The following is a 14,195-nucleotide window of genomic DNA, read 5'->3' as shown; positions in this document are numbered from 1 at the left end:
CCGTTTTACTTTGGACTCGCTGTCTGATTGGTTGATTAGCACAATAGGTTAAGGCGAGGTGCCTCTGTGGGGATGGGGTAAGTATTGTACATTAATCGACCGTACCACTCGCGGTAGAGAGAAAATTGACCTCGTACCCAAGTCTTTTACGCGGCCGTGTCCAGTCTTCGTGTTCAAAGCATAACCAGAAAGAAGCGAACTTGGAAATTCAGGTAGAAAACACTCGTTTCCAGCGAAATGCGCGTGAAGTTTTGGTATTGAGACATGTCCCAGGGTGCAGCGATCTTAGATCGTAAAGTGTGGCTGAGAAAAATGCCGATCGGGAGGATTTTCGGGGCGCAAATCACCTCCGCGTGGACCAAGGTCGAAATCGGAGTGTGCAGCCTTGACTTCGTCTTTTGACATGGTTAACAGTGATGGTAAAGCAAGCTTAAAACAGCAGAAATCGCTAGAAACTACGACGGATACACAGGGCATGAGTAAGTTTTTATTGATTTTACGTGTAAAATATTCAGATTTCGAAATATTTATCGTTGTAAATCGACTATATGTCGTTCCCCATACTATGCCTTATAACGTGTTCAAATTTTCAACGGTTCCTCCCGTAACTTAACACCGAGTCACACAACGCGTGACGCGTTCATGAATTCATCGTTGGCTTTTTCTCGAGACGTGAGCTTGGGCCGCCTATGATCTCACTGAATGCAAGGGACAAAAATTGGGAATATCACTTAAAGAATGTCACTGGTATTCCCCACTTTAAGCTGAGCCATGTTAGGTCACGTGACAAACTTAAACATATCGCGCGCGAAGTGCAAATATGTAATGGATCGTCATAATACACATACACTTAGCTGAAGAACTTATACCAACCTCTTTTCGCAATTCATTGAGCATGTGCAACAAGGGACCGTCTAGCTTTCCTCTGACACTGATGTCATCTCTGCAAATAATCGAGAGCTGCATAAGCTCCTCCAAGATTTTTACCTTGTATTTTTCTATTGCACTCTCATAACTGGGAGTGCAACTTACGTTAGACTGACGATAACCATTTATAATAACACAAGACAGTTTACCTTGTTACTGCTGTGGTCGATTATGAGCAGACGGCTATTCAAGGATGCTTTTAAATTTCACCATTAGAGAAACTACAACTTACATTGGAAATCCAATACCCTGTAACCATTTGGCGACATCTTCTTTCTTCCACTGTAAAACCTTCTCGTTTTCGCTTGCCTTTATAGGAGCGCTTCCTAATAATTCGCTTTGGGAGGCAGCTGCAAGAATATTTATATTAAAAAGAAATCACTATTTCAAGAATTAGAACATGGAAATAGAAATCAATCACAAAAAAATCGAGATGCTGGGTTCATACCAGTTTTTCCTTTAGAAATTTCTTTCATAAGCTGCTGAATTCCAACGTTCGGCTCCTTCCTGAAGTCCATCCATAGCTTAGCGCCCAGAATAATCCCCAGCCAGCCGTCAGGGTTATATCCAGATTCCATCATCAGTGGAATTATGCGCTTTCTTCTTTGGTAAGCGTATTCGGCCTCTAGACATTAACAAAGTAGCTCAACATCGAGACAATCAGTACTACGTGGAGACGTGGAGAGGGTACATGTATGTGAAATTCATACGTCGTTGTAACAATATTCTGTAAGGTTAAACACTCCTCAATCGGGGGACTTGAGGAAATTCCAGATTTTCAAGACGCAAGTTTCTACTTCTCTCTAAGGGATATGCCATCCACTGCCAAATCTCCCACATAACAAAAGAGAAAGCTCCTTTACATTTAGATCAGCATCTCTTTAAACTGTCTCTCTATTGTGGGGAGCTATTAAAGTAAAGTAGCTACCTGATCTACAGTTGGGACTGTTTTGGTACTTTCGTGACATTGCCAAGACTAAGACAGACGATTTCTCCACAGCTCGAGCCATTGTTTCCAAAATGGACCCTTCCATCTGCTCCACGTCCATCCATACAGAGAATCCTCGAGTTTCGAGCTCGTGTTTCACACGAAGCATAGTTTGCTGTGTATCCCACTGGTAGCTTATCATGACATGCTCTTCAGAATCTGCCGAAAAAAACCACAACGTCAGTCCTCATATTATCATAGGTTGTCAAAATCCACCCTCTCACCACCACCACCCCTCCCCCTTCAAGGTCGATGAGACGATGACTTTTAAGAAGTTAAGAAATGCCTTTTGTTTTCAATTTTGCTGAACCGAATCCTCATGTTTTTTGGCGAAAAGAAGCGAAGTCCGCTAGGTTTAGAACAAGGCGGTGAGGGAGCATAATATTAAGTTCATGGCAAATGGCTAAAATAGTGTAGTTAATTTCCAGTCATCTCTTTTCTTACCGCGAATCGATAGTATGTTGTTTACCTCGTGGGCTATAGGACAGAAGTTAGGGTTAGAGACTAAATGAACAAGACAGAACAGTCTTATCGTTACGCAGTTATACTACGAAGAGAGTTGTCATGGTAAAGAACCTTGGTCTGTTCGGACTTTTCAAATTCAACTTGATCCCCAAGCTATATTAGTCACATTTCCATGGCCATGGCCATGGCCTGGAAGGGACTGAACATGTACCTGAGTTTTCGGAGTGTCCTATCTTGCCGTGTATTTCCCATATTATACCAGACACCGCTTGCAGTATTTCCTTGTTATCTGAATTCTGCAGACTTTGCAGCGATGACATAGTGTCGCTGTCACTTCTAATTACTTCTTTGTTGGTCTCGTCGAACGATAACATGTACAGCGCTTTGGCTGCTGCCACTTTCTCGTCCTCGTGTTCCTTGGAACCTTTCAACATGGAGACCAGCATGGGAATACCTCCGTGCAGGCCGATCTAGAAAAATCAAGACACATAATAATACCAAAGTAAGTTAGACGAGAAATTTAAGTAAAACTTTTACTAATAAAGACTTCGGATGAGTTCAACAGAAATAGTGAAAAAAAACCAAAAGATCCAAAGTCTATGAAATAAGATCGCTTAAAATGCTCTTGCTAACATTTAGAAATTGATAACTCTTCTACCTTTCTTTAACAAGGCTATTGCATCCGTCATAATAAGTTGTTTCTCAAGTTCGTATGAGTAGGTGAATGGGCTCATCCAGATCTCATTTAATCGATTAGTATTGGACATTCCTGCAAACATTACCTCGATTATCGATTGGCAGATGCTACCGATCGTCGATTTGTGTTTAACAATCAGCATAAATTATCTTGTTGTAGTTGCTTCCGGTTGTTGGTCAATGTTGAGAAGTAATGTCTTACCATCCTCTTGTTTCCATCATTGGTAGCCACGTGCATCAGTCCATAAGCTATTTCTGCCGCCGAGAATCCTAGACTGCGTCGGTTAGCGGAGTGACTCGCTTTGTCCAGCAACTTCAGTATATCTTTGATGGGTTCTGAAATGAGTGGTTTATGATCTGTTAACGTCAGTTGATGACCGTAAAAGAAATGAAGAATTAAGCTCACACCTCCCGTTCTGCAATGACTCTATATAGTTGTAGCCATTAGAGCCACAAACGCTGTTGTTTGATGCTTTAAGTTGAACAACGCTTAAGTGAATGGTCCTCATGAGTAATGAGAAAACTTAAAATAATCTCAGATTTACAGTAACCCTAAGGCTAAACCTAATCCTGCACATAAAGCTGCCTTGAGGTTTAGGATAAACAGTATACTGAAAGTGACCAAAGGTAAAAGAAGGAAGTTTATGGAAATCTGCATAGTAAGGCGCACAATAAGGCTTCCAACGATAAACTTTAGCCATGTTGAAGTATTTTCTAATCAATTTCAACATGTTTTACCCTACAATTTACCTTCACTAGCCATTATCAAGTGGTTGTTTTTCTCGTCAACCAGGTAAGCCAGCGTTAGAAGAGAAGTCATTCTGTAAACAGGGAACTTTGTTCTGAAAAAGCTTAACAGCGTCTCCACGGCATTACCATTATCGAAATGTTTCTTGAGGCTGGTTCGTTTGGAAAGATTGTGAAGCACTCCCAGAACTTCAAATATCAAGCTTCCTTTTCTTGAGAAGTTGGTGTCTTTGTCTTCAGCATCGGTTAGAGGAGTCTAAGAATCATCAAATCTCATTACGTTTAGATCAACAACGGGATTCTTCTCACGAAATACGTGGGAAGGAAATAGTTAGGATAGGCTAAGAAAGGTGAGGAAAGGAGGGCAAACGAAAAGAAAGAAGAGGAAAACAAAATATTTAAAATAAAAACGCGGAACGAAGGAGAAGGGATTTGGAAGGGCTTTTTTTAAGCTGATTTCAACTATTTGTAGCAAGCAGTTTACATGACAGCTGTAGACAACCACGCTTACAAACAGTCGAAGTATTGTACATAGGTACCTCCAACCGGTTTATTGATCTGCATCATATATGTTGTGATTCAAATTTTTCTATACTAAAAATATTTTAAAACACAATGTGCAGTTGAGCCTGTATTAAGCGGTCACCCACGGGGAATGGCGGAGTGACCGCTAAATACAAGTTCCAATGAATAAGGACAAAACACAATAAAAAATACCATTTCTTCCTAACAGTGCAACGACCAAAGATAATCTGCAATGCGTTGAACACATTTGAACTCTAAGTGCTAACACTGATTTTGTGAGATAAACATGGAATAAATTTGACTTGAGAGAATAGTTTTTAGTTTTATTTGAGTGGTTCCGCTTTAAATGACCATTCAATACAGGTAGGAGACAATACAAACAGGCTGTTGGGACTCAGTCAAGGATGACAACGACCGCTGAATAGAGGCGACCGCTGAAAAGAGGCGAACACTGAATAGAAGCGAACACTGGAAAGAGGGGGAACTTTTAGAGACTCAAACAACCGACCGCCTGATACAGGGTGACAGCCTAATACAGGGTGACCGCCTAATACGGTGCCACTTAAAACAGGTTCGACTGTAGTTTAATTTTGACTTCCCTCTGTCCCATAAATATATAACCATGATCAGAGACAAAGAGAAACAAAACTAGTCTGATTAGATAACCTGAAAGCCATAAAAAAAACTAAACACGACAACAACTTAACCCTTTAACTCCCCTAAGTAACCTACACAAAATTTCTCCTTACAACATCGATACAAGGCAAGCAAGATAGTCACGATAATGACGAAAAATATCAATTAGGGGATTATTAGCTGATCCAACAACAAATTCTCCAATCTCACAACATAAAAATTGTATGGCAATCAGTAAGGAGAATTAACAACAAGATCCTCGGAGTGAAAGAGTTAAAGTTATAGGGAGAAGTAAAACTCCCACCGTTTGATCTTCAAACTCTGACGTACACTTCTTCAGTTGTTCTAACAACTCCAAATATTCCCTGATCAGCCCTGCATTTCCACACGCTTCGCAAAAGGCATCATGGAAATCAGTAAAGTTCAGAATGGCAACTGACACCGATAGCATTACTTCGATGGCCCATTTAGCATCTGAATTTTCCTGTGGAAAACACAGAGAAGATTCCGTCATGCATGTCTGTTAATATTGTTTAAAAACGACAGGGTTTCACGAACTTACAAACTCAAAAGTTAACTATACCGCGAGGTACGCATAAAGATGCACCTTGCTATAACTCACCATCTCTTAAATTTTCCAACAATCGCCTTGATGGATGTAGGGAAAGAAATTGTCCAAAATAATAAATACCACCCACTCTGCTCACTTTTCACATGAGTTTAATTCTATTGCTGGTACCCAAAAGGATTTAGCTCCTTTGAGGTTACCATTCGCACTAGTTTATTAAGAGGTTGCATGGGGACATTTCCTTCGTTTAAACTGAACAATTTACTTTTTCGCTAAAAATAGTCTCTTTATAGGGTGGGCAGCAGTTTTTACCCGATTTTCAGATTGTATTTCACCTTAAACATAATATTCAATCTCACATTTGTCTTACACCCCCGCTTCTCAACAACACGTGCATTCCTCACCACTAGAAAGCTCATTCACAGAGCCAGTTTACATCTCATACCTCAGATGGAACCTCATCTCTAAATCTCGCCTTCATTGAGCTTGCCTTTTTCTTTCTCGTTACCTTCACATCTTTCTCCGCAGACAAAACCCGTTTTTCCCTAGCTGCCGAACGCTCTTCAGGATATAAACGCCTCCGAAGAATTCTTACTATCTCAGTAAAAAACTCCGGTAGATCTACATCAACCAAGAAGTTCACCACCAAGTGCCTACTTGCTAGGTCAGGTATCTTCCCATAGAGTCCAACGAAGCCGTCTGCTTTCCAAAACGCTTCACTTGAAGCCAACTGACCAGATGCCAGATGAGAGCGAAGGCCTCTTATAAGTTTCTCGCTTTCAGAGAGATACACATAAACATTTCTGTGGTTCTTCTTGTAAGACAGAAGTGTCTTCTTGAGATCGCCCTCCTTTGATTTCTCTTTTCCACTCCCTGTTAATAAACGGAAAAGTTTAAATCTACTCCTTTTCCGTGTTAAGGATTAGTTCGAATCTTAATAACGAACTTAAGAATCAATTAAGATAAAGCTAAATGGAAGGCTGACCACGATAAACAAAAAACAATTGACGTCTTGAGTAGCTGAGATTGCGCGAAAGTCTTCACAGTGCAGTTATAGGGGAGGAGAAGTGCAGTTATAGGGGAGGAAAAATGCAGTTATAGGGAAGGAAAAGTGCAGTTATAGGGGAGGAAAAGTGCAGTTATAGGGGAAGAGAAGTTCAGTTATAGGGAAGGAAAAGTGCAGTTATAGGGGAAGAGAAGTTCAGTTATAGGGAAGGAAAAGTGCAGTTATAGGGGAGGAAAAGTGCAGTTATAGGGGAAGAGAAGTTCAGTTATAGGGAAGGAAAAGTGCAGTTATAGGGGAGGAGAAGTTCAGTTATAGGGAAGGAAAAGTGCAGTTATAGGGAAGGAAAAGTGCAGTTATAGGGAAGGAAAAGTGCAGTTATAGGGAAGGAAAAGTGCAGTTATAGGGAAGGAAAAGTGCAGTTATAGGGAAGGAAAAGTGCAGTTATAGGGAAGGAAAAGTGCAGTTATAGGGAAGGAAAAGTGCAGTTATAGGGAAGGAAAAGTGCAGTTATAGGGGAGGAAAAGTGCAGTTATAGGGAAGGAAAAGTGCAGTTATAGGGAAGGAAAAGTGCAGTTATAGGGAAGGAAAAGTGCAGTTATAGGGGAAGAGAAGTTCAGTTATAGGGAAGGAAAAGTGCAGTTATAGGGGAGGAAAAGTGCAGTTATAGGGGAAGAGAAGTTCAGTTATAGGGAAGGAAAAGTGCAGTTATAGGGGAGGAGAAGTTCAGTTATAGGGAAGGAGAAGTGCAGTTATAGGGAAGGAAAAGTGCAGTTATAGGGAAGGAAAAGTGCAGTTATAGGGAAGGAAAAGTGCAGTTATAGGGAAGGAAAAGTGCAGTTATAGGGAAGGAAAAGTGCAGTTATAGGGAAGGAAAAGTGCAGTTATAGGGAAGGAAAAGTGCAGTTATAGGGAAGGAAAAGTGCAGTTATAGGGAAGGAAAAGTGCAGTTATAGGGAAGGAAAAGTGCAGTTATAGGGAAGGAAAAGTGCAGTTATAGGGAAGGAAAAGTGCAGTTATAGGGAAGGAAAAGTGCAGTTATAGGGAAGGAAAAGTGCAGTTATAGGGAAGGAAAAGTGCAGTTATAGGGGAGGAAAAGTGCAGTTATAGGGAAGGAAAAGTGCAGTTATAGGGAAGGAAAAGTGCAGTTATAGGGAAGGAAAAGTGCAGTTATAGGGAAGGAAAAGTGCAGTTATAGGGAAGGAAAAGTGCAGTTATAGGGGAAGAAAAGCGAACTTGAGTCGTTAATAATAGCAAATGTCCTCGTATAACTGCAAATAATTTTCACTCTTATCCTTCGTTGAGACACAAAAACTTAATATGGCCTCCTTCTAAAAAAAACTTGAGGACGCACCCCCGCCACACCTACCTGGGGATTTCACTGTCTTGCTAAGTTCTTTTATGAGTTGGCTAGTTCCTGCTTGAAGATTTCCATCCTCCCTAAAGTCCATCCACAGCTTGGTGCCCATTATTATGCCAAGCCAGCCTCTGGGTTGAAACCGACGTTCCATCATCAATGGGATGATTTGCTTTCGTAACTGATACGCATATTCTGCTTCTGAGGGATTAAGATGAATTTTTATCATGTTAGTGCAATCACAAACCAAAGGAAACAGTCAAATTTAGGAAGAGACGTTCCGAAACTTGGTTCATCAACAGCTGCTGACGTGTGAACTGAATTGAAATGCGCGACAGTTCTTCTTGATCACATTAACCACAAACACTTCATGCTATAAAAGGAATACTTTAAATTTCGCGCCGAAGGTATTCTCGGACGTTTTGGTTTCCCATGCAGTGCTATATAATTGGTCTAGAAAACTGGTATGTTCACAAGCGTTTTCCCGCGCTGATCTCATTTTCTAGTTTCTTCTTTGAGTTTCCATTGGGCTGAATCTTTGACATATTTCCCTATGTTCTGATTACCTTGGTTTCGTTTTTAAGACACTATCGAATACGGTCTATCATAAAAATGAACAGTACCTAATCACTCACCTAATAACTTGTTTTTCTCTGAGGTAAATCTTACATTCAATGAACGGTAGACTACTTTATACAGTTTAAAGGCCCAATTAAGCGGAAAGGGTCCTTTGAGTCCCACGTCAGAATTTCTAACATCTTTAAGTCGCAATTTCAGAACTCTTACAGCACATGTCGTTGTCGGAATTAAGTTTAGGAAGAGGATGTCAGTACAGGCAATGTTTAAATAATAAAGGTGTTTTAATGACATAATCATCAACCAACATTATTCCTTATAAGTGGGAGATGAGAGGGAATTCTTGAGCCATTGCTAGCCTGGTACACGCATAATGGTATATTACTGCCTGAGAAAACCGGAAACAGTAGGGTAAATACTCATGAGTCGTCCATTTTGGTTTTACCTTCTCTTTAGCACTATCCACGTGTAACTTCAAGAGAGTGTCCTGAGTAGTCTATCATAATTCCATTGTTATTTTAGATCCATATTGTCAACTTTAAAAAGGACCTCGGCATATTCATTAGACTTGTAGGGCAACAGAAAAGTAAATTTTTATCGAGACTTACCAGAACGACAATTCGGGCTCTCAAAATACTTCCGCGATACAGCCATTACGAACACTGCGCAGTTCTCCACGGCAGATGCCATGCTTTGCAACGTAGATCCTTCAATTTTCTCAACATCGATCCACACATTAAATCCTGCAGATCTCAGTTCATCCTTCACACGAAGTATGATTTCTTGGCAATCCCACTGATAACTTATCATTATGTGCTGAGAATCTGTAGTAACTAGATTACATGTTATAGTACTGGTTAGTTCAACCTCAAATATCAACAAAAGGCCTATGGGCAAGAGAGTATACAACTTGTTTTCTCTTGCTGGTAAATTTAAAACTTGGGATGAAGACCCTACAAAAATTCTCAAATTGTTCCCAAGGTATAAAAACGTGGGAAGCAAGAAGAACAACAAAGGATGGAAGGGCAACAACTTAGAGAAATCCACTCTGAAAAGGGCATATGAGCAAGAAAGTGACATCTCCATACCAATTTTAATTCCAATTAAAGTCACTCATCCCTTTGGTGCTTGGCTATGGTCTTAAAATAAGGAAGAGGCCAGGCTCCCTGGCTGCCTAAATTTACCACTTGTTATTATTAATAACAAGACTTTACAAATATGATAAAGAGCTACAATGGAATCCTATCATCATAAACTCTTACTTTTTCAACATTAAAAGATATTGTCAGTGTATCACACTAACTTAACCCCACTGAAGATATCTTGATCCTAAATGACTCGATCAAATTTTAACCAGACTCCAAGAATTTGTAAAACAAGTGGGCAATACTTCATTTTAAAACTGATGTTACCAAAAGTTAATCAAAGTATAATTGTGAATTATCAAATTGAATATTCTTATTACCTGATCTTGTAAGATCTCTGTTTTCTGTTTCAATTTCCCAAAGAACACCTTGGGAGGCTTTTGCAACTTTTTCATCAGAATCCTGAGCAAACCTTTGTAGTGTGTCAGTGGCTGATGGGAAAGCTTTAATGAGTGCCCTGTTGATGGCATCAAATGACAACATCCACAAGGCAGTAGTCCCTCCAAGCCTCTCATCTGAATCTTCTTTGGAAGTTGTGAGCATGTTAAAAATGGCTGGAATTGCCCCATTAAATCCAAACTGGAAATAAAAGGAAGTACCAGTATTATTTCTCTCATGTAACAAAAATTCTAAATAAAAAACTCTGGCTGATCAAGCCTGTGTAGCAGTCCCTAGGAAATTCTGGTAAGAGTTGTAAAGTTCATATGTAGTATCAGGCACTAGGAGTTTTGTGTTTCATTTTGCATCAGTTTTCACTGCGAGCATACACTAGAGATTTTGTACTGTACTGTTTCATTTTTCTTTCCAATACGTCATCAAAGTCGGTCTTCAGGTTGTAAAGTGTCAAAGTCTGTTCGTGACTTTAGTTGTCCTGGAAAGTACTGTACCGGTCCAGCTTGCAGAGATGATGAACAGACTAAACTCGAGAAGGTTGAAGAGCTGGCAAATACTGAGAGTACTCCTCCCACCAACAGGAATGGTGCTAATTATAGCGCTTCTTCCCAACCTATGCATAACAGTTAGTCATACCAAAGTGGAAGATAATAAACAAGAACAAGGTGTCATTATCAACTGTTATGGAAATGTAATCACTCAAGTCAAATTTATCTCACCTGTTTACTGTTATTTTCATTGACAGCAAGTTTACTAATACCATCAGCTATTGCACTGGCAGAGAAACCCAGATATCCCCATGTACTTGACTTGATGGCCTTGTCCAACATGTCAATTATAAATTTGATTGGTTCTACAAGACAAAATCATTGTTTTGAAAATCTACGTTAACATGACATGAGTTAAGGATGACTCACCTGAAGAGTGGAAAACTGTAGCTACTTGAAATGGGGCTAGTAGGGACAGGGGAGGTTAATGAGGTTCTTTTCTTTTTTTATGGAACAGGAGGGGAATTGGGAAAGATGTTTTTCTATTTACAAACATTGATGCAGCAAACGAACATCTAGACCAAATGAAGAGCCAAGAAAATTGCAACCAGAGAAAATACTAACCAAACCAGGGGATACGTTACAGAGACATAGCTTCAATCAATCTCGTAAACTGTAAGCGAATTAAAAAAGGGTCTTATTCAATCAATTGTATTCAATTAAACATGTGGCAACTTAACAGCATAAATGAATCTAACATAATAAAGGAACTAATAAATGAATCAAATGCCACAGCAAACACAAAATATAATTATATACAAAATAAAGACAAAAGTCAGCTTGCTTGAAACGAGATAAAGGAAAATTATAACTAGAAATAGCCGCCTGACAATACAAAGGTGGTGACTAAATAACACACACAAAGGCATAAGATCATAGCAAGAGAAACACTACCTTGCATAAATGGGGCAAGCTACAAAGTGAAAACAAGCGAATACAACTTACAAATCAGTCCCTATACACTGGTGGCTTGAAACCAAACTTAAGAAATTAACTTGGGATGAACACCGGACATGAACAGTAAATAGTGAAAGGGTGTACGATGCAACAACTAAAAATCAGCGGGAGAGAAAGACTATCCGAAGGAATCAAATGGCACAAAGGCCAACTGTAACACAAATGTCACACAAATTTAAAGTCATACATTTACAAACATGATGCAATTACTCATAAAAATATTGGTAATTCTTACCAGCATCTGCCATTACTACTCCATTATCTTCTTCTTCAACAAGGTACGCAAGGCAAAATAAACTCTTGATATAAAATGCAGTCACAGGGGATTGAAGGAAAGGTAGTAAATGTTGTATCCCATTGCTATCCAAAAAGACTATCCTGTTTGAGACCTGAATTGCCATATTGACAAGAGACCCAAGAAGTCTTGATAGTGTTCTACCTCTAGCTGTCCACTTTGATATTGTTTTTGTTTCTGGATCCTATAAAATGTAAAAATCATGTTGTGATTTGGAATGTTAACTTTGTTAAGGTAGTGCCAGTTATCAAAATCTGATATAATTGTACTAAAAGTAGAGGCAAATTGAGATTCAAATTTAAGTAGGACATGAATATTTTCTGAATTGAACCTTCACTACAATTTCCTGTGCAAATTTCACCATGGAAAATTTAAAGTTCCACAATTAAGCTTATAAAACCCTTTGACTCTCAAGAGTGAGTAACATGTGACTTCTCCCTATGATTTCCTACATTGTCCAACAGAAAAGTGATAAGAATACTCAAACTCACTGTTGTATCATGCATAAGTTATTATCTTGATCTAATACCAAATTCTTGTAACTATTTTAACAAGGAAATGTGTAGCAGCTTGAAAGGAAAATTAATGATCAGATCCCGGAAAAAACATCTTTCTCTATTTCTTTACTGAGCTCAAAACTTACCATCTCTCTAATTCTATTCACAAACATGACACTATCAAAATTGCTGATCCCAACAGTATGTAGGACATGTGTCATATGAACTTCAGAATTGACCCCACTCACTATAGAGTCTCTGTGGCTCAGTGGTAGAGCATCAGAGCACAGGATCCGAAGGTCTGAGGTTGGATTCCTCATGGGGACTCAGAATTTGTTATTTGTCCCATGCTTGTGACAAGACGAAAAATATTTTTCTCTAGATCCCTAGAGTTGACAGGTTAATGTTTGTTAACCATACAACAGAAGTGTATAACAATTATACTATTACAGATATACAGCTATTAATAGTTGCTTTTTTCATAAAATTTTCAGTCTTGACTTTTATCCATATAAAAATTTTTCCTTAGTTGATGGTCAAAAATATTCTACTACAGAATTGTAATCCCTTCTTATAGGCTGGTTATAAGGGATATTTAACCTTTTAACTCCAAAGATCTGACTGTTGATTCTGTTGATTGTTGGTTATAAGGGATATTTAACCTTTTAACTCCAAAGATCTGACTGTTGATTCTCCCCTCTAGCTGCTACACACTTCCTTGTAAATTAGTTATGAGAATATAGTGATAGATCAGGACAACAACTTCTACCTAATAAGTTTGATTACTCTCAGTACCTGTTTGCTGGATAATATATGGATATTATGGGGAGAAGTTTCATGTTAATCACTTCAGGGAGTTAAAGGGTTAACTAACTATTGTCATTTTAAGATATCCTTCAATCAACATCAGCAAAGCCAGCTCTTCTTTCAATTATGCAAACTGTTCGAACTTATTTTTAAGTATACCAGCTCTGATTTTGTTTTTCTACCTCAAATGGAATAATGTCTGGTATACAATCCTTTAAAGCTTCTGTCATCCCCAGAAAGACTGGAATAAGCCCTGTTTTACCAAATTCTATTGCCAGCTTAGGGCAAGAAGTTAAATTCACAGTGAAACCAGCCAATAAATTAAGAACATCTTGAGCAAGTCTTAGTTCCCCTGGAACTTTTGTATCATATTCAGTTTCCTAAGAAAACAACACAAAAAAAAAATTAATATCTTAAGGTAAAAAAAATCATGTATGAAAAGAACTTATCAAAAAACAAGAAACTATCAGTCAAAAGTTTCTTTTATACATTTTCATAAATTCACTTACTTCATCTTTCTCTCGGTCAAAGCTCACCAAAGTTGGATAATTCGTTAACAGACTGGTGTAAATTTCGAATACGACGTGAGGGATGTCTTTCTTCAACACAAACTCTTCAGACGTTGCTTGAATTTCTTCAGTCTCGTCTATAGTGAAGGAAAACTTCAGAAGTTCCACACAACAAGTCACAACTTCTTTGCGCGCAAGACTTCCTTCTGAAAGATGTCTTTTTAATTCATCTGTATTCCTGTCTGCCTCAGTTAAATTTGATGGTGCCTTCATTTCCACGTAATTTGCCTTTTCCTCAGACTGTGTGCCTGAAGCCAAGATGTTCTTTGCTTCACTTATGTTGGAAGTTTTGTTAGGAGTTTGCGACATTTGAGGCTCGCCTTTACTGACTGTGTGGCTAGATACGCCGGTACCCATGGGAAAACATCAAACTAACTAAAATTGATTTTTGGTGACAGTCTTTCATTATACTATATGAAAAATTGATAGACTTAGCTTAAACGACGAGCTCAATAGGCATAATGTTCATCGTTTCTTCTTACTAAAGCAGATATTA

At 38.8% G+C, this 14,195-nt stretch overlaps 1 protein-coding gene across 1 annotated transcript in view; it reads right to left on the bottom strand.

Moving 5' to 3' along the window:
• Nucleotides 1-14,195, bottom strand: part of LOC113674837 (uncharacterized) — a 26,558-nt gene extending 12,363 nt beyond the window's left edge. Inside the window, exons 1-16 of the mRNA XM_027191333.2 lie at nt 13,640-14,195; nt 13,313-13,510; nt 11,767-12,010; nt 10,746-10,879; nt 9,954-10,212; nt 9,097-9,321; nt 7,925-8,113; nt 5,998-6,425; nt 5,289-5,468; nt 3,827-4,079; nt 3,279-3,412; nt 2,592-2,850; nt 1,856-2,074; nt 1,376-1,552; nt 1,160-1,277; nt 874-943 (exon numbers count right to left, since the gene is read on the bottom strand). Coding sequence (XP_027047134.2) covers nt 874-943; nt 1,160-1,277; nt 1,376-1,552; nt 1,856-2,074; nt 2,592-2,850; nt 3,279-3,412; nt 3,827-4,079; nt 5,289-5,468; nt 5,998-6,425; nt 7,925-8,113; nt 9,097-9,321; nt 9,954-10,212; nt 10,746-10,879; nt 11,767-12,010; nt 13,313-13,510; nt 13,640-14,056 — 3,504 coding nt within the window. The 5' untranslated portion in view covers nt 14,057-14,195. The remainder of the gene's footprint in view (nt 1-873; nt 944-1,159; nt 1,278-1,375; nt 1,553-1,855; nt 2,075-2,591; nt 2,851-3,278; nt 3,413-3,826; nt 4,080-5,288; nt 5,469-5,997; nt 6,426-7,924; nt 8,114-9,096; nt 9,322-9,953; nt 10,213-10,745; nt 10,880-11,766; nt 12,011-13,312; nt 13,511-13,639) is intronic.

Source organism: Pocillopora damicornis, chromosome 2 (assembly GCF_964200805.1).
Source record: "Pocillopora damicornis chromosome 2, jaPocDami1.2, whole genome shotgun sequence".
Lineage (NCBI taxonomy): Eukaryota > Metazoa > Cnidaria > Anthozoa > Scleractinia > Pocilloporidae > Pocillopora > Pocillopora damicornis.
This window is presented reverse-complemented; position numbering and strand designations above follow the sequence as displayed.